The following is an 18,229-nucleotide window of genomic DNA, read 5'->3' as shown; positions in this document are numbered from 1 at the left end:
TTTGCGGTCTGAGCCAGTCTCAAATCCTCCTGCCTCAGTCCCCTAAGTGCTAGGATTACTGGCTGGTTCTAGGAACTTTTAAATCCTGCTTTCCAGGTCTGGGGATTTAACAATTTAAATACCATTATCATTTACTGTGATCCCTGTGTTATCCTTCAGGTAATATAACTTTCTGACCTTGACTGGTTCATCCCTCTTTAGACAACCTAGTGGTCATCTGATTCCCAGAGGTTACCATATTGATGTGAAAGTTAATATAGACAACTGATTGACATAGTATACCGCAGCCCAGAATTCCTGCCTCAGCTTCTCTAGCAGTGTAAATTAGAGGCCTATGCCATTGTACCTGGCCCCAGTGTGACGTTCACTTCCAGACTGCCACTGTTGGATGTACCTTCTTTTTGACCTTTGTTTGCCTTTAGCCGTGGCCATCATTAGGTCACCCAGCATCTTGAGTCCTGCCCTCCCTTCAGATATATAGATTTTTGGCTCCTATGTTCTTAGCACCATTTTTCACTGCAGCTACTGGAAGGCCCAGAGAAGTCTAGAATTCCACACTAGAAGACACATCATGTCTTTGCCTCAACTTGGATGTCAGAGTGTAAGAGAAAGAAAAATAGTCCAAGTTTGGGAATTGTTATGCTATACCATTTTACTATAAGCTTTCATCCAGCCCAGAGCGTAATCCAATGAGTACATGACAGAAGTAGAAAAGCAAGCAGTCTTCTTTCATAGTAAGCCACTGACGATATTAAGTGAAAGAACATGAGACTAACACCATAGGATGAAAATTTTTATTTTATAAACAAAAAGGCAAAAAAAGTGTCATTCAATCAACCCTGAAGCAAACTCTGATTTCATACTGTGCAGCTGAACTTTGCCAGTTCATCAGTTAAGCCTCTGAAAACGACTTAGCCTATGTTTGTGTAAGAAGCCCGGACTACATTTACCCATGATGACAGACAGCAGTGACTACTGAAGCGAGTGAATGCACTGCTGTTCCAATGTATTTTTCTTCTTAGAAACATCCATGGCCATGTGGAAGGTGAGAGCTTCGTTACAGAGATTGTCAATCCAGCTTCTACCTTCACACCATGACACCCATGTCTCTTGGACAAGTTTAACTAAACTAGGACATTCTTTGCAATAGCATTCAAAGTCCTTACTTTTGTCACATCTGTTACTTTTAGAGAATATTCTGAATGAGCAAGCGAAGCTCCCATTGCAACAGAAGAATTTCTGCAATAGGAATAACAAAGAACAGAGAGTTAATCATATCAGTTGTTAAATACAACCTCCTACTGGCACTTGGATTTGTAGACTAATTAATTCTTGGCTCAGAATAAGGGAAGGTTAAGGATGCTGGACTGCCATAGTTGCATTAATTGAAAAGTCTAGTAGCTAAATCTACTAGGCAAAAGATTGGACTTTATAACTGAAAATGTACATACTAAAGGTCTTCCTTTTTTTATATTGCACCCCCTCAACTAGTAAATGAGATGATGATTCAAGTTAAGTTGTAGGAATCCTTTAGATATTGAAAAAAACCACACAGTAGATTAAAGTCCTCAATGGTGATAAAATTTCAAAACAACTGAAAGTAGAGAGCAAAGGTAAAAGAAGACTATTTACAATAGGAGAGATAAAAATGGTATCGAGGCTGCCTTATATCAATGATTAACCCTGTAAAAGCATACAGAGTGCATCCACGTGAGCATTTGACTCACTGGATACTTTACTGTTGAAGTAATCTATTAAGTGCTTAAGTTCAGCAATGCTTTAATTGGGAAATCGTTCTCACTGAATTAACAGCCTCTCTCTTAGTAGACTCCCACACTAGATATAACCTTAACAATGGTGAGGCTAGCAAGAGCAAGCAAAGTCTATACAAAGGTTCACTTATATTCTGAAGTTACTGCTTATCTCTGGCAGAACAATCATTATCTTAGGAATATTTTTCAACTAAAAAACAAATCATAATACTTACTAATCACAGCATTCCATTATTTAATAATGGCATTAGCTAAGGTTTCCTTATTTAAGCAGGCAAAGATTAATTTCATCCTCTCTTGTATATATAAAGAATGTGTTTGTACCGAAACTTCATCCCTGAGTCTCTAGAAGATCGGGCGGAGCAGTGGAACTCCGTAGCACCGGAACCCTCAAGGATTCTTTGCAGATTTCTATCTGTTATCCCACCTCCTGTTATAAAGAGAAATAATACACTAAGTGGAACAGAATATCACATAAAATTTAAATATAGATAAATCCTTATTCTCTATTTATTTATTTATTTATTTATTTATTTATTTAGTACACTGTAGCTGTCTCCAGACACACTAGAAGAGGGCGTCAGATCTCATTATGAGTGTGAGCCACCATGTGGTTGCTGGGATTCGAACTCAGGACCTTCAGAAGAACAACTGGTGCTCTTACTCACTGAGCCATCTCACCAGCCCATAAATTCTTATTCTATATAAGCACTTCATTCTAATTTTTTTTTACTGATTCAAGAATTACTATCTCTAAGCTAAAATGGGACCAGAAAAACAAGACCTATCAATGGAAGTTTGAGTCTTTAACATTTAAAGAAACCACAAAACTTAAAGGTGTTATTTTCATGGAAAATATCAAACTGCTCTGTGAAGAGGTGGGAGCCACTCTTGCTGCTAAAAAGCTGAGAACCTTAAGATTTCACTCAACATTGGCAATCAACAAGCTTACTAAACGTACTGATCTGCTTTTCTATTTACATATTTCCTAATCAAGTTGGTCCTTGATCATTCATTGGTCAATCAAGTATGATGTTCTTCTATCAAGAGTTTTTTATGTGGCCTTGAAGGATTCTAACAACTGGAAGTGTACGTAACTGCTATCTGTTTTATAGCTATTCATAACATGCCCAGCAGTATGTGCTATTACAAACTTATCTGTATCCTTTGCCTTATTGTATAGACACAAATTTCAAACTATGTGATAAATAAAAGGCTGTGTGATGGAAGTGTGAAAGAAATTCATGGACAACATGCTAAACAAGAAACAAAACAAGGCCGGGTGTGGTGGTGCATGCCTTTAATCTCAGCACTTGGGAGGCAGAGGCAGGCAGATTTCTGAGTTCGAGGCCATCCTGGTCTACAGAGTGAGCTCCAGAACAGCCAGGGCTACACAGAGAAACCCTGTCTCTAAAAACCAAAACCAAACCAAACCAAACCAAAACAAAAAACCCAAGAATCAAGACAGTGATAACCAATCAGGAAGAAGGGGTGGATGCAATAGATAATCTTTGTACATTGAACAGAACAGTATGATTCCAAGGATATTAGGAAGATTATGAGATAAAAAATATGTGATAACCAATGTTCTGTAGCTTGAAAACTATTTTGTAAAGAATGGCAAATTTTATATATTTGACAGACCCACTGGAGAGTCTGTCATATAAATCCCATGTCAATGTAGTTTGCTTGAAAATATTAATTCAAAATGTATGGGGGGGGGGCTGGAGAAATGGCTCAGCAGTTAAGAACACTGACTCTTCTTTTTGAGGTCCTGAGTTCAATTCCCAGCAACCACATGGTGGCTCACAACCATCTGTAACAGGATCTGATGCCCTCTTCTGGTGTGTCTGAAGACAGCTACAGTGTACTCATATACATAAAATAAATAAAATCTTTAAAAAATATATATACATGGAAAAAAAGGAAGAAAACAAGACCTATGCTACAGACACTGGGAAACTTTTAAGGACACAGAGCTTACAATGAAATCTCACTTCTTCACTGTTTTGTCACAATGCTATCCATTACTATCTTAGGATTTAAAAAAAACTATCTGGAGAAGGAAGATCATCCAGCACTTCATCAATGCTTTCCCCTCAACTTAAGCAAAATCGAGCACGTGGAAAGGTGAAGATGGGCTTGAGGAAAAGGCTACATAAGCATCAGAAACTTCTGCTCAACAGAGAGCCTGCAAGGCTTCGCTCTGGCTCAGGGCTGAAGAGCACACTGACTGTACTGGAAATGGATAAGCACACGACTTACAGCTTGTTCATCTGAAGATTAACTTTTTTGTTTCATATCACTGAAGAATCTAATTTTACTGTATTTCAGCCACATAGCTAAGTACTTTAAAGTGACATTCATCTTGATAATCTTTAATATATTTGTAACAGCCATAGTCTAAACTGATACCAATAATTATAAATATGACATATTCTGATATGAAGATCTACTGGAAACATTTTAAGATGGTATCAGCTATGCACTTTGTACTTTAAGCTATGTTTTAAGTATACTTCTTCAGACTCACTAACTTGGCTGTTTGTGGTGGTGGTCGTTGCTGCTACAGTCATATTGCTAAGCCTTTAAGGAGTGGGAAGAGCACGGTGGCGAATGTCTTAATCTCAGCACCTGAGGCTGGAGCAGAATGATCGCAAGTCTGACCAGCCTGGACTACTTAACAAGACCCTGTCTAAAATAAAAACAAAAGAAAACAGCATAACACAAAGAACATAGGCTGACAAGTCAGATTTAGATTTGAATTCTGGGCTTTCCTACTCTAACTATAAAACGCTATGTGATCTTATGGAAATTATTTAAATCTACTGAGTCTGAACTGATTTTAGTGGAAATTCTTTGAGCTTTTTAAATGTAGGTTTGTCATATATAGCCTTTTTATGTTGAGATATGTTACTTCTTGCCCTACTTTCTTTTGAACTTATCATGAAGTTATATATATTTTTTGTTGTTGTTGTTTTTTCGAGACAGGGTTTCTCTGTGTAGCCCTGGCTGTCCTGGAACTCACTCTGTAGACCAGGCTGGCATCGAACTCAGAAATCTGCCTGCCTCTGCCTCCCAAGTGCTGGAATTAAAGGCGTGCGCCACCACCACTTGGCATGAAGTTATATTTTGATATGTGATTTATATCCTAGTGTGTTGATACAAGTGTGTGACTGACAGAACATTCCATTTATTCAGGCATGCTGCCTACACTTGGCTTTGCCTCACTGAGATAAACATCCAAATTTATACTCTACATGGTGAGAAAACAAACATGGAGAAATTCCTTATGTGTTACCCTTTGTGTCAACCTCGGTTAGAACATTCTTCTCTTAAATCCTGGCTAAGAGCTCACTGTCAAACACTTTAATCAACATATGTAATTTTAATCTCTAAGTGCTGGGTTCTAACATTTTCTCCTTGGGTTTCTTGACTCATTTACTCTTCCAAAACTTTATTTCAGTGTTATATGAAAAAAACAGAGAGATAAATACCTGGCATTACCACAATCCTGCCTTTTGCCTGAAAAGGAGGGAGAAAAAGTAAATTTTAGTATCCTTTTCTCAACTGAGATCAATAAATATATTGAAATTTTTGAGTTACTGCTAATGTTTAACTTTTTAATAGCTCTTCTCTCTGTCTCTCTGTCCCTGTCTCTCTCAAGAAAAGGTATTGGGCAAAAAAGATGTTCAGCATGATAATTTTTTTTCAGAAAGATTTTATTTTTAAAGATTTATTTATTTACTATATTTAAGTACACTGTAGCTGTCTTCAGACACTCCAGAAGAGGGTGTCAGATCTCATTACAGATGGCTGTAAGCCACCATGTGGTTGCTGGGATTTGAACTTAGGATCTTAGGAAGAGCAGTCAGTTCTCTTAACTGCTGAGCCATCTCCCCAGCCCTTTCAGAAAGATTTTTTATTGTATTTCTTTAAAAATGTATAATGTTAGCCAGGCACTGTGGCTCACACCTTTAATCCCAGCACTTGGGAGGCAGAGGCAAGCAGATCTCTGAGTTCAAGACCAGCCCGGTCTAGAGATGAGTTCTAGGACAGCCAGAGCTACATAGGGAAACTCTGTCTTACCAAGCTCTTATTCTTGCTTCTCTCCCTTGCCTCTTGTCCCCTTGCTCCCCCTCCCTCCCCATCTCTACTCTCTCCTCCTCTCTGCCTTTCTCTGCCTCTGTTACCCTCTTAACTCCTCTCCCCATGCCCTAAATAAACTCTATTCTATACTAAAAAAATAAGAAAAAGAAAAACCAAACCAAACCAAAAAAAGTATAGTATTATAAACACAAAGAATAGGTGGGAAAATACACATTATAATCACACCACCTTAAGAAAAATCTTATTAAAAAATTCACAGAAATTTTGAGTTTGTGTTATGCAGTAGAGTGAAAATAGTTGCGAAAGATTTTAGCAGAAAGACAATATAACACAATTGTATATTTACAATTAATGGGTGAAGCGTGGCAGTGGGAAACCACTAAGTCTTGCCTCACTAACTAAATACCAACAAAATAAAATAAAATAAAGCCACAAGTTCATTAACTGAGACTATAAGAATTAATCTAATTTCTGATAATTTTGGAAGATAGGGACAAATTATAAAATTATCATATTGCCTATCCACTCAATAGTCTATTTATCATTCCAGAAAATCATTTTCCCATAGTTGCCCTTCTCCAGCCTCCTCCTTACCCATTAAAATCACATGCAAGCCTCTAATTCTTTGAGTTACATGTCTTTGCTAACACGCAGGCACAGGAATATACAGTCATATATGCATTCTTCTGTTGGTTTTTATATGGCTCTAAACAAGAGACAAACCTCTCTCTTCGCCATGGTGAGCAAGAGTAAGTTCGTACTTACATGGACTCACATATTAAAGGAAGACAGACAGCATACAAACATAAGTATGTATTTGCTGCTAAGTCTGACAGTCTGAGTTTAATTCCTAAACCTACATGGTGAACACAGAAACGACTCCTGCAAACTGTCCTCTGACGTCCACGCACATGCCATGGCAAGCACATGTGTGCGCACGCATGCACGCACGCACGCAAGTATAAAAGGATTGTTTTAAAAAAGCAAACTCTGGCCACTCCACAAATCTAGTTCACTGGGAGGATCAGGAGAAAACAATACCTTCTATATTGATAGGTAAAAAAATGTGAAAGAACGTAAATTTTAGGATATATGTTCAGATGACAACTATAAAGTTTACAGGGGTTCCCCTGCATATACATGGGTTGACAGATGTAGTGTAACACTAGACAATACTAATGACAGAGAAAAAGTAAGATTTGCTGTCTATAACTTGATCTGAAATGCCTTTGTTACTTAAAACACTCATGCAATAAATATATAAAAATTATATAAATATATCATTGGCTTTGCTTTTTTCCACAATCATAGTCAGTAACACTCATTTTTATGAACTAGCTGAATAACAGAACGTCTAGTGTAACCACAACCATCTTAAGAAGTAAAGAAAAAAGAGCTGTACCTGGTCTATGAGTTGCTTTATTAGAGGCAGTCCTTCCAATGCTGAGCTGTCACATCCACTGGTCAAAACGCGCTCAAATCCTAAAGTTAGGAGGGTCTCCAGAGCTGCCATTGGATCATGAACCATATCAAAGGCTAAAATAAGTAAAACGGATTTGAATTTTGAACAGAAATATCCTCTAATTCAGTAGTTTCCAAAGTGTAGAATATGTTTACATATAGAAACACTTTTGTGATATATATTACAATAATGGTATGCTAGATTTATATTGGCTTACCAATAGACAATTATGAGATATTCATAATTTTGTAAGTCAGGCTGGCATTTGAAATTAGTCAAGAAAAAGTACTTAAACCACAGAAACCAGAAAATGCTACAAATCAGAGTGTCTTCTTTCTTTTCTTTTAGAGACAGGGTCTCATCGTGTAGCTATAATTAGCCTGGAGCTCACTATGTAGACCACGCTGGCCCCAAACTCAAGAGATCCATCTGCCTCTACCTAATTTAGGGTTCCAGGATTAAGGACATGTGTCACCATGCCTGCTTTAAGAGCTTTTTGGTTTGTTTGTTTGTTTATTTATTTATTTATTCCTAAGGGTTTGTTTTTTGTTTGTTAGTTTTGAGACAGGGTTTCTCTGTGTAGCCCTGGCTGTTCTGGAACTCACTCTGTAGACCAGGCTGGCCTCGAACTCAGAAATCCGCTTGCCTCTGCCTCCCAAGTGCTGAGATTAAAGGCATGCGCCAACACCACCCGGCTACACTGCCTTCTTAACACACGATGAAAGAGTGGAACTTCAGACAAACTACACTGCATAAGTGAAACTTATACTCACACACTTACACTTCTGTCACCTTTTAGTTTAAAATTTTTAAAATATACTCTATGTGATTGGTTTATTTCTTAAAACTATTAAGCATGAGGCTGGAAAGATGGCTCAGCAGTTAAGAGCACTAGCTGCTGTTCCAGAGGTCCTGAGTTCAATTCCTAGTCAACCACATGGTGGCTCACAACCATCTATAATGGGATCTGATGTCCTCTTCTGGTGTGTAGATGTACATGCAGACAATACATGCAGAGCACTCATATACATAAATATATAAATCTTAAAAAAATAAGCGTAACTAAATTTAAACTATTTTTTCAATAATGTTCACTAATTTAAAAATATTTTTCATTTTTGAAAACTTTTTTGGTGTGCCTGGTCTCAAGATGCTGACAACCTAAAGTCTTTCAGTTACTGTCATTTTTAAAGAAGCATTGCTAATACCAGATGAAGATGATAGTTTCTGGTAGTGTTATACATTTCAAAAGGTAATAAATATTTTATCTAAATTTCTATAAATGGAGACAGATGTTGGCAATTCACTCTAAGCCTATTTAAAAGAAGAAAAACATTTAGCATTTTCTCAAGTAGATCAATGTTTTGACTAAATATTTCTTTCTTTTCATGAGCAATGGTAGAGCCTTCTAAACACAAGTGACACTCGTCCCTCCACTTTGCCAAGGCTCAGTAAGAATTAGACCTTACTACTAGATCTCGGAGTGGTTTTGTCTGGCATAAGCCAGGCAGTACATTTCATTTCAGTGGCCATGGAGGTTTACTCCATTTAGAGCTGTATAGGATCTAAGACAATCTAAGAAAAAAGGAATCTCAGGATTGGTTAGACACATGCACTTACAGGCCATGTTTCCTTTCTTCTCCAGTACATGCTCCCACTACCTTCTTAACAACATTCCATGGTGGAGCTTTTAAGTTTCCTAGACACTACGCACCATCTCTAAATCTATAATTTGTCTTCCCAAGAACTAAGATACTAACTAGTATCACGGAAACATCATAGAACAGTGTTCATTAGAAAGGTTGTGGCATCTGGGAAAATCTGACACCATTAACAAACCTATAGAACAGAAATGACTCACCTCTGTGGAAAGTGACTGGCAGAGGACGGCAAAGAGCTAAAACAGAAAGTCATCCAACAACATTAAGAGACTGATTACTAAATGCAGAATTCTCCTTTTTGGTTAAAACTTCTATACTAACTTCTGCTAAGATAGTGAACTAAAATAATAACAAAAATGGCAGCCGTGGCAGCCTTATAAATTCAAAAGTCCTATCTTTCTACTAAGCTGTGACTTTTATATAAAATATAGCTACCTATTCCTTAGGGGCACCAAACAAAAATTACACAAATCATAAAGACAACATTATATCTATTACTTACTGCTCTGAGGAGCTTCAAGAAAAACTTTGGCCCTGTAGTGTAGGTAGTTTGCATCTGTCCTGCCCCTTCATCACTGACTACAATAACTTCTTAAGCTTTGGTGCACTGGTTAACATAATCAGTGTAAGTCTCTCTTAAAGTCTGTAAGAGAAGTATCTTATCTACTGCACAAAGGAGTGTTGAGACGGCTTTGCCACATGTATACTCTACCAGAAAAACATCTCAAAAACTTAGGGAAGGCTGAAAGAAGCTGAGAAGGGTGATCCTGTAGGAGGACCAGCAATCTCAATTAATCTGGACCCCTGAGATCTCTCAAACACTGGGCTACCAAACAGACAGCATATACCAGCTGATATGAGGCCCCCAACACACACATACAGTAGAGGACTGCCAGGTCTGTGTTCACTCAGAGATGATGCACCTAACCCTCAAGCGATTGGAAGCCCCAGGGAGTTCAGGTGGGGCAGTGGGGAGACATCCACATTGAGATAGGACGTATGGGTTGTGGAACAGTTAGAGGGTGGACAGGAGTGTGGGGTGAGGGGATAAAATATGGAATGTAAAAAAATTAATTAATTAAAGAAGGTTAGGTTAAGTATCTGAAGGTATGACTGAAAAATCAATTTTGAAATTTTTTTTGTTTGTATCAGGAACATGTGTGCATGCGTGCATGCACGTGTGTGTGTGTGTGTGTGTGTGTGTTTTACACCTTAGATATAAAGTCTTACCTACAAGAGACAAGCATAGCTCTTTGTCAATGTGTCCATCTTCAGTCAATGCCCCAAATACCAAACCATCAGCACCATAAAGCTTGGCAAGACGAATGTCAGCCTTCATGACCTCAACTTCACGATCTGAATATAAAAAATCACCTCCACGAGGTCGAATCATCACAAAAACTGGAATCTGAACACTCTGTTTTACTACTTGAAGAATACCTTTAAGAACAGAAGCAAACTAAAGTTCAGCTGTGAGATAAAAGGTCTGGAGAAGTTATTAAAATATTATTGGTCATATATGGTTATTCTTATGTATTATTTCCAAGGGAAAAGAGTTGACAGAAGAAGTTGGAGAATGATGATATACAGGGAAGGTGGCTTGTGGGGAATGGAGGAAAGCCTGAGTGAATGTGTAAAGAATGGACAAGGCCCTGAGAGAACTGTATCAGACCCACGGCAACTGTCAAAGCCCTCCTCTGTGTGGGATGGCAAACCATGCCTCTGATCTAAGTATGTATTTACAAATGACTAGCCAGTGTGTGCAAAAGCTAGTAACTGCAGCTTCCTCCTCCCAGATGACTGCAACCTAAGACTGAGACCACATACTGAGACTAGCCGACTCCTCTAGCTGTGCCGTCTAAGAAGCTGAGGTTCCAGGTTGTTGCACAGGTGGTCCACTCCATCAGAGTAAGCGTAGTCCATCCCATCCAGCCTAGCTGTATGTCTGAATGTGTGTATCTGTCTTTGCTTCATTTGCTCCTTGCCTGAGGAAAGTCTCCAGGACCAAGCAATGCAAGCCAATGAGAAAAAAAATGTTTATGGTAGAAGGTTTAAGTAACAGGAAAGTCAATGGCTGATGAAAAACAAGTAAGAAAGACTGAAGATACTGCAACTTAAAAGCACTTGTCAGGGCTGGGGAGATGGCTCAGGGGGTAAGAGCACTGACTGCTCTTCCAGAGGTCCTGAATTCAAATCCCAGCAACCGCATGGTGGCTCACAACCACCTGTAATGAGATCTGATGCCCTCTTCTGGTGCATCTGAAGACAGATACAGTGTACTTATGTATAATAATAAATTAAATCTTTAAAATAAAAAAAAAAGCACTTGTCAGGTGATACAACAAAAACTATTTATTCTTCAATTTTTTGATGTTTGAGGACAAAAATATGTTTGATTAAAACTTCTGATGATGTTATTTATAACCATAAACATTTCTAATTGGTATCATATTTATATGTTAAGTATTTATATACTTAACATATAAATAATCAGTTGTCCCAAGCTCTGTATGAGAAATTTAGTGAAGAAAACAAAACAAAACAAAACAAGACACTTACCCATACTGGGTGTGGTTCCTCCCTCCAGTAAACCAGAACATAACTCAATCCGACCAGCACCTGTGATAAGCAGAGGTTTTTTAACAATTCTGACAAAACAAGCTGTTTATCTAAATATGAGAAGAACCTGAGAACTTAACTAAAAGAAATTAGAGAAAAATACTTTAAATCTCAATTGTATTCTACAACATTCATTATGTTATTGATAGCCAAATTAAGAGTTAATTCAGTTAAGCCAGTTCTCTTAAAATTTGTACCCCTCCATTGCTTGTGGGATTGCAAACTGGTACAACCACTCTGGAAATCAATCTGGAGCTTCCTCAGAAAATTGGAAATAGATCTACCTGATGACTCAGCTATATCACTCTTGGGCATATACCCAAAAGATGTCCCACCATGCCACAGGGGCACATGTTATGTTTATAGGGGCATTATTTGTGATAGCCAGAAGCTGGAAACAACCCAGATGTTCTACAATGGAAGAATGGATACAGAAAATGTTCATTTATACAATGGAATACTACTCAGCTTTAGATGTAAATTTAGATAAAATATTTATTACCTTTTGAAATGTATAACACTACCAGAAACTATCATCTTCATCTGGTATTAGCAATGCTTCTTTAAAAATGAGTTCTGCAGGGAAATGGATGGAACTAGAAAATATCATCCTGAGTAAGGTAACTCAAACTCAAAAGGACATGCATGGTATGTACTCACTAACAAATGGGTATTAGCCAAAAAAGTACACCCAGGGCACAAGCCACAGGACTCAAGGAGGTTAACAAGCTGAAGGACCCAAGTGAGGATGCCTCAATCCCACATGGCAGGGAGAAGAAAGCAGGCATGGGGGTTGGAGGGACAGAGAAGGGAGAGACCTGGATGGGAAAGGGGACAGAGAGAGGAAGAGGGGAACATGATCAGGTATTGAGAGGTCAGGGGGAGACAGGACTGAAGCCCTGAGGGCCAGCAGAAAGAATGAAAACAGGCAACCTTGGGAGCTAGGAAGTAGGGGGACCCTCTAGAAAATACCGGAGACCTGGGAGGTGAGAGACCCTCAGGACTCAAAGGGAGGGACCTTGGATGAAATGCTCTATAGTGGGGAGAGGGAACTTATAGAGTCTACCTTCAGTGGAAAGACAGGGGGCATCAAGTGGAGGGATGGGGTTGCCATCACAGTCAAAAGCTCTGACCCAGTATTGTTCCTGTCCGAAGGAACTACAGGGACAAACATGGAATAAAGCATGAGAAAAAGAAGGTCCAATAACAGGGCCAAATTGAGATAAACCTCCAAGGCCTGACACTATTACTGATGTTATGGTATGTTTATAGGTAGGGACCTAGCATGGCTGCCCTCTTAAGAGACCCAACAAGCAGCTGAAAGAGTCAGATGCAGATACTAGCACCCAACCAATGGGAAGAAGCTGGGGACCCCTGTGTTTGAATTGGGGAAAAGTTGGAAGAAGCTGAGGAGGAGGGCGGCTCCAGGGGAAGACCAGCAGTCTCAACTGACCTGGACTCCCGAGATCTCTCAGACACTGAGCCACCAACCAGGCCACATACACCAGCTGATATGAGGCTCCCAACACATATACAGCAGAGGACTGCCAGGTCTGGCCTCAGTGAGAGAAGATGCACCTAACCCTCAAGAGACTTGAGGCCCCAGGGAATGGGGAGGTCTAGTGGGGTGGGGTTGAGGACATCCTCTTGGAGACAGGGGAGGGGAAGGGGGAGTAGGGATGGTATGGGGAGTGGTGGGGGTGGAGCAGACCGGGAGGGGGGATAAAGTCTGGACTGTAGAAAGGGATTAAAGAATAAAAAGTAAATAAAATTTTAAAAATTATTAAAGAGTTGCTGTGGACAGGGAATAAAGGCGGTATTAGATGATAACAGTAGAATGTTAACTCTCAGCTAATAAGAAAGCAACATCAACGTTTCAAAACATCCTCATTATTCAGAACTTTAAAAAGCAAAATAGTTACTTTGCATTATCTATCAAGGTAATTGTGAGATGAAGGGACCGTTGACAGGGAAAGAACTACCAGACTTCTGGGGTGGTGTTAAAAGGTCTCAGCAACAAGGCTCTCACAAGCCAAAGGCAGCACATTTTAAGCATCAATAAACAAAGTAACTGTGATAGATTAAAACACATATTTGACTAGATTAGGATTCACCTAGGAGACACATCTCTGAGGGCATCTCTGAGGGAGTTTCCAGACAAGTTTCACTGAGGAGTAAAGATTCACACTGTATGTGGGTAGCACTATTTCATGGGCTGGAGTTCCAACCCAAAAACAATAAAGAGAGGAAGCCAACTGAGCACCAGCAGCCATTTCTGCTTCCTGACTAGAGACACAATGGAACCAGCTGTCGCTTGCTCTGCTGACAGGCCTTCAGTGCCACCATGGGTTGTAGCCTTCAAACAGTGAGGCAAACTAAACACTTCCTTCTTTATGTCTGTCTGGTAATTAGTCACAGCAACAAGAAAAGCAACTAATACAAAACTGAATGATGAACAGATGGGATGGCAGGATTTCTACTGCTGTGATGAAGCGCCATGACCAAAAGCAACTCAGGGAAGGCAAAACCTCTAAGTCCATCACTAGGAGAAGCCAGGGCAGGAGCTAGAGAAGTCATGGAGGACTGCTGTTGGCTGGCTTGATGAGCCTGCTTCCTTACAGCACCCAGAACCATGGACCAGGGGTGGGACTGACCAGTGAGCTGGGCTCTCTCATAAAATGCACCACAGGCTTGCCCAGAGTCCAATCTGGTATTTTATTCTAAGGTTCCTTCTTCCCAAATGATACAACTAGCCAGCACACAGAGGTTCATATGTTATCACTAATCCATTTATGTTTGAGAATGTTCTAAAACATTGGGGGTGTAGCTTAGTAGATCCTGGGTTTTACCCCTAGCACTACCAAAAAATAAGTTTAAATTATTTTCTGATCTTAAGATGGAAATGTTTATGCTTCTCACAAAAACAAACTCAGAATACAAAACAACATCTATGGTAAAAAGATAATAAATCGTGGGGCAGTGGAGGCACACGCCTTTAATCCCAGCACTTGGGAGGCAGAGGCAGACGGATTTCTGAGTTCGAGGCCAGCCTGGTCTACAGAGTGAGCTCCAGGACAGCCAGGGCTACACAGAGAAACCCTGTCTTGAAAACAAACAAACAAACAAACAAACAAAGGTAATACATCTAAAACCATTGTTAATTTTCATTCTTACTCAAGGCTGGGGATTAAACATAAGGCACTGAACATGCTACAAGTGCTTTGTGAACTAAATGTTCAGACCCCTAAAGATATCTTTAAACTCTTTCAAAATTTTAAATTTGTGTCAAGTTCAATAAAATAATCGTGTTAATTAGTTAGCAGGATTATAGACACTTGCCTTGAAATGTGACCTGCATGGGAAAAGGGGAGATTAGACAGTTATTTTCTGATCAATTTTTGGTTTTGCTTTACTTTCTGAAGCAAGGTCTGTCTAGCTCAAGCTGGCCATAAACTTTTAACTCTCCCACCTCAAGTTCCCCCATGCTGGGACTGTAAGCACGTGCCACCATGCCAAGCTCTTCAGTAGGTTCCCTAGTTAGTTGTTTCTGGAAGGACTGTTACTATGTGAGAGATGACAAGGCTTTTTTTTAAAATGAGGTCTCAATAACTCAAATGGACTTCACGGTGACCCTTCTGCTGTAGCCTCCCACGTGCAAAGCTCGGCGAGGGCTTCTGAGGTTAGTTCATAGGATTGACTTTCAGACTCTAAATAGGCTGCCAGCCACCACGCACTGTCTAGATTCCCTTACCTCCTCTTTCTGCATTCATAGCGGACTCCACCGAATCTACACATACTTCCATAAGAAATTCATTTCCTGCTCCTAAAATATATAAACAGAAATTCTTGAAGGAACTAGCAATTCATACAAATCTTCCATAAATACCTCATAATTTTGCTGCCTGGATTCACATGTGCAATAGAGGAATAAATAGATGCACTAAGGCCCATCTGTGTGGGAAAATATCATTAAAACTGGCCTGTCTAGACTATGAAATAGATATATAGACACACACATAAGAAACAAACTGAAAGCAAGTTTAGTACACAGTAAATGTGAAACTAAATCTTCCTAACACAAAAATCTCATCACTGTGTCCCAGCTCACACTCTCAGAATGTTTCTCAGTGCTAGCAGTTATAAGGAATACATATTTAAAAACAGGAATTCGATTTTAAACCCTAATCCCACCACTTTATTTACTGTGTGACCTAGACAAGTTACTTAGGTTTTTTATAAAACAAGAGTAGGTTTCAATTCCTACCTCAGGGTAATGAACATTGAGATAACTTACATGAAGAGTATCATACTCACTAAGCATTCAAAAACATTCTTTATTATTAATAAGCCACATGTGATTTCTCCTTATGACTCGTCTTCTTCAATCTCCGTCTTTACCAATGATTATACTAGCTCAGTTGACAAAATTCTTCTAGTTTCATCTTCAAATGCTAAACTTTTCCAAGGATCATACTAAGTCACATTTCCATGTTTTTTCTCCCAAAGTAGAAAATTTTATCTACTTCTTTTGAACTCCAATAACTTCAGTTATATATTTCTCACTAAACCCATAGTTTCACCTCTTATTTATGAGATAAATATCTGGTCGTTATGGTTGACATGAATGAAGTTCCTTAATAAGGTCATTATAACACTTGGGAGGCAGAGGCAGGCAGATTCCTGAGTTCGAGGCCAGCCTGGTCTACAGAGTGAGTTCCAGGACAGCCAGGGCTACACAGAGAAACCCTGTCTCGGAGGGAAAAAAAAAGGTCATTATAAGAATTCTTTATATTCGCCTCTCAGAAAGCAGAGGGCCTACTTGCTAACAAGTCAGTCAAATATACAGTAAAACCTGAATTACAAATTCATATGTTGATACTAAAAAGTGTGGTGTTAGCAACTTCGGGGTTTTCCTGCAAGTTAAATATATAACTCATTTCTAATTAACGGTTTTAAATGTTGAAGCCTAGAAAATGGCTCAGTGGGTAAAGCTACTCACTGTGCAAGTCTGACAACCTGAGCTCATCCCCTGAATGTATTTAATGTCGGAAGGAGAGAATTAACTCCACAAAGCTGTCCTCTGACCTCCACACACTCGCTATGGCACATGTACCCACCCTCACACAATAATGACCAACAACTTTTAAAGTGTTTAATTCATACTTCGTGTACTGATCTCTGTAAGAACAGTCATTATACTCTAATGGTGGTTACTGCTAGGCAATGAATTTGGAATTATTTTTACTTTTCTATATTGCTTGACTTCTTCTACCTGATATTGCTGTTATGATGAAAGATTACTTTGAGAAACAAAAATCTGTTACCACCTAATGCCAAGTTGCAAAGTCATTTACTTAATGAAAGACTATCAGTCCCATAGATTAGGATTCAAACACTAACCTATGGTCTTAATACACTAACTGCACAAATCTGCTAACAGTCCCAGCAGTGTGGACTGATGGTGCTGAAGGAATCTTAGTAGCTCCACGCAGAGTATGGGAATGTCTACAAATGGCTGCAACGGGAGCCTGAGCAAAAAGATTTTTGGAGGGATCAAAAAAGACATTTGAAGCTATAGTGCTCAAAGTAAGGTACTCCAGACGGCTTTGGGGACTCCGAGTCTGTGTCTGTATTTGCCTTTTCTCTCTTGGCCTCCTGGGAGTGGAATGTAACTTTCAGGACACTATTAAACACGCAGATGTAGGTATGAGAATCTAACAAATTTCCACTAAGCAAGATATTAAGAGATTTGCAAAATACAGAGCATTACCACTTTCGCTGTTTCGTTTAGGGAAATTTATCCTTCTTATAAAGTTATTTGTGTGGACATATTATAGACATATTATGGCTTTTTTCTAATTATATCAGTCAACACTTTTTTTTTGGAATTCAAGTCCTGGTTTGGAGAACCAAGAATTGTCCTGGGCAACTCCAACAGGCGGTGGAAACACTGATCCCCTGGCCACCCAGTTATAGGTCACCACCCGTTTATCTTCTACCTCAGAGACGGGCAGGCGGGTGGGTATGGTGCCCTCTTGTGGCCCAAGGGGCTGCGGGGCGGTGGGGGAAATGCGTGCCTGCCCGGGAGCCCGGGACACAGAGGAAACTCGACGGCGGGAAAGCCTGGCAGCCCGGGACCCACCCTTGCCCCGCCACCTTCCGCACCCGCCTTCCCCGACGAGATCCACGCCTGTTTCCGCTCGCAAGAAGCCCCTTTCTTCATGCTTCCCGCCTTCCTCCGGCGCTCGCCTTCGGTTTCCACGGAGTCCCCGCGGCGGCGCTCGCGACGGTGGAGGCGCGTCCCCGACGCCCACGCCCGCGCCCGGCAGCACCCGCGGAGTCGCACGCGCAAGCGCAGTGGCTAGCCTCACGCGAGGGGGCGCTCGCGACGCCTGACCCGGAAGTGATCGTTCTTTTAGTTACGGGGAGAAGCGGACCGCGGATCGCTGGGGCGTTCTGGCAGAAGCACTGGGCTGTCAGTATGCAACGGTTGCTCCTTCCGCCCCTGAAGGCCTTTATGGGGAGTCGCAATGTCGGGCTCCTGGTCCCTAGGGTGGCGTCCAGAACACAGGTACCCACTAGAGCTGGCTCCGATCACGGAAGCC

The 18,229-nt window shown here is 40.2% G+C and overlaps 2 protein-coding genes across 3 annotated transcripts in view; one reads left to right on the top strand and one right to left on the bottom strand.

The window, feature by feature from the left end:
* Positions 1–780: 780 nt before the first annotated feature.
* Positions 781–18,014, bottom strand: Cutc (cutC copper transporter). 2 transcript variants are annotated; one of them, XM_031390394.1, is made up of 9 exons: positions 17,790–18,014; positions 15,376–15,447; positions 11,565–11,624; positions 10,236–10,445; positions 9,206–9,241; positions 7,285–7,388; positions 5,270–5,297; positions 2,097–2,202; positions 781–1,239 (listed from the first exon to the last, which is right to left on the bottom strand). In XM_031390394.1, the coding sequence occupies exons 1-9, from the start codon at positions 17,845–17,847 to the stop codon at positions 1,125–1,127; spliced, it is 789 nt and encodes a 262-aa protein (XP_031246254.1). In that variant the 5' UTR covers positions 17,848–18,014; the 3' UTR covers positions 781–1,124. The 2 variants fall into 2 exon arrangements, with proteins under 2 accessions (XP_031246254.1, XP_031246253.1); XM_031390393.1 differs by having other exon boundaries at positions 7,285–7,418; positions 17,790–17,994.
* Positions 18,015–18,034: 20 nt separating this feature from the next.
* The window catches only part of LOC116103877 (cytochrome c oxidase assembly protein COX15 homolog), a 17,469-nt gene continuing 17,274 nt past the window's right edge, over positions 18,035–18,229 (top strand). Inside the window, exon 1 of the mRNA XM_031390391.1 lies at positions 18,035–18,195. Within this exon, the coding sequence (XP_031246251.1) occupies positions 18,106–18,195 (90 nt within the window). The 5' untranslated portion in view covers positions 18,035–18,105. The remainder of the gene's footprint in view (positions 18,196–18,229) is intronic.

The sequence above is a fragment of the Mastomys coucha genome, unplaced genomic scaffold, assembly GCF_008632895.1.
Source record: "Mastomys coucha isolate ucsf_1 unplaced genomic scaffold, UCSF_Mcou_1 pScaffold21, whole genome shotgun sequence".
Taxonomy (NCBI): Eukaryota; Metazoa; Chordata; class Mammalia; order Rodentia; family Muridae; genus Mastomys; species Mastomys coucha.
Note: the sequence above shows the minus strand (reverse complement) of the source record. Positions and strands in the feature narration are given on the sequence as shown.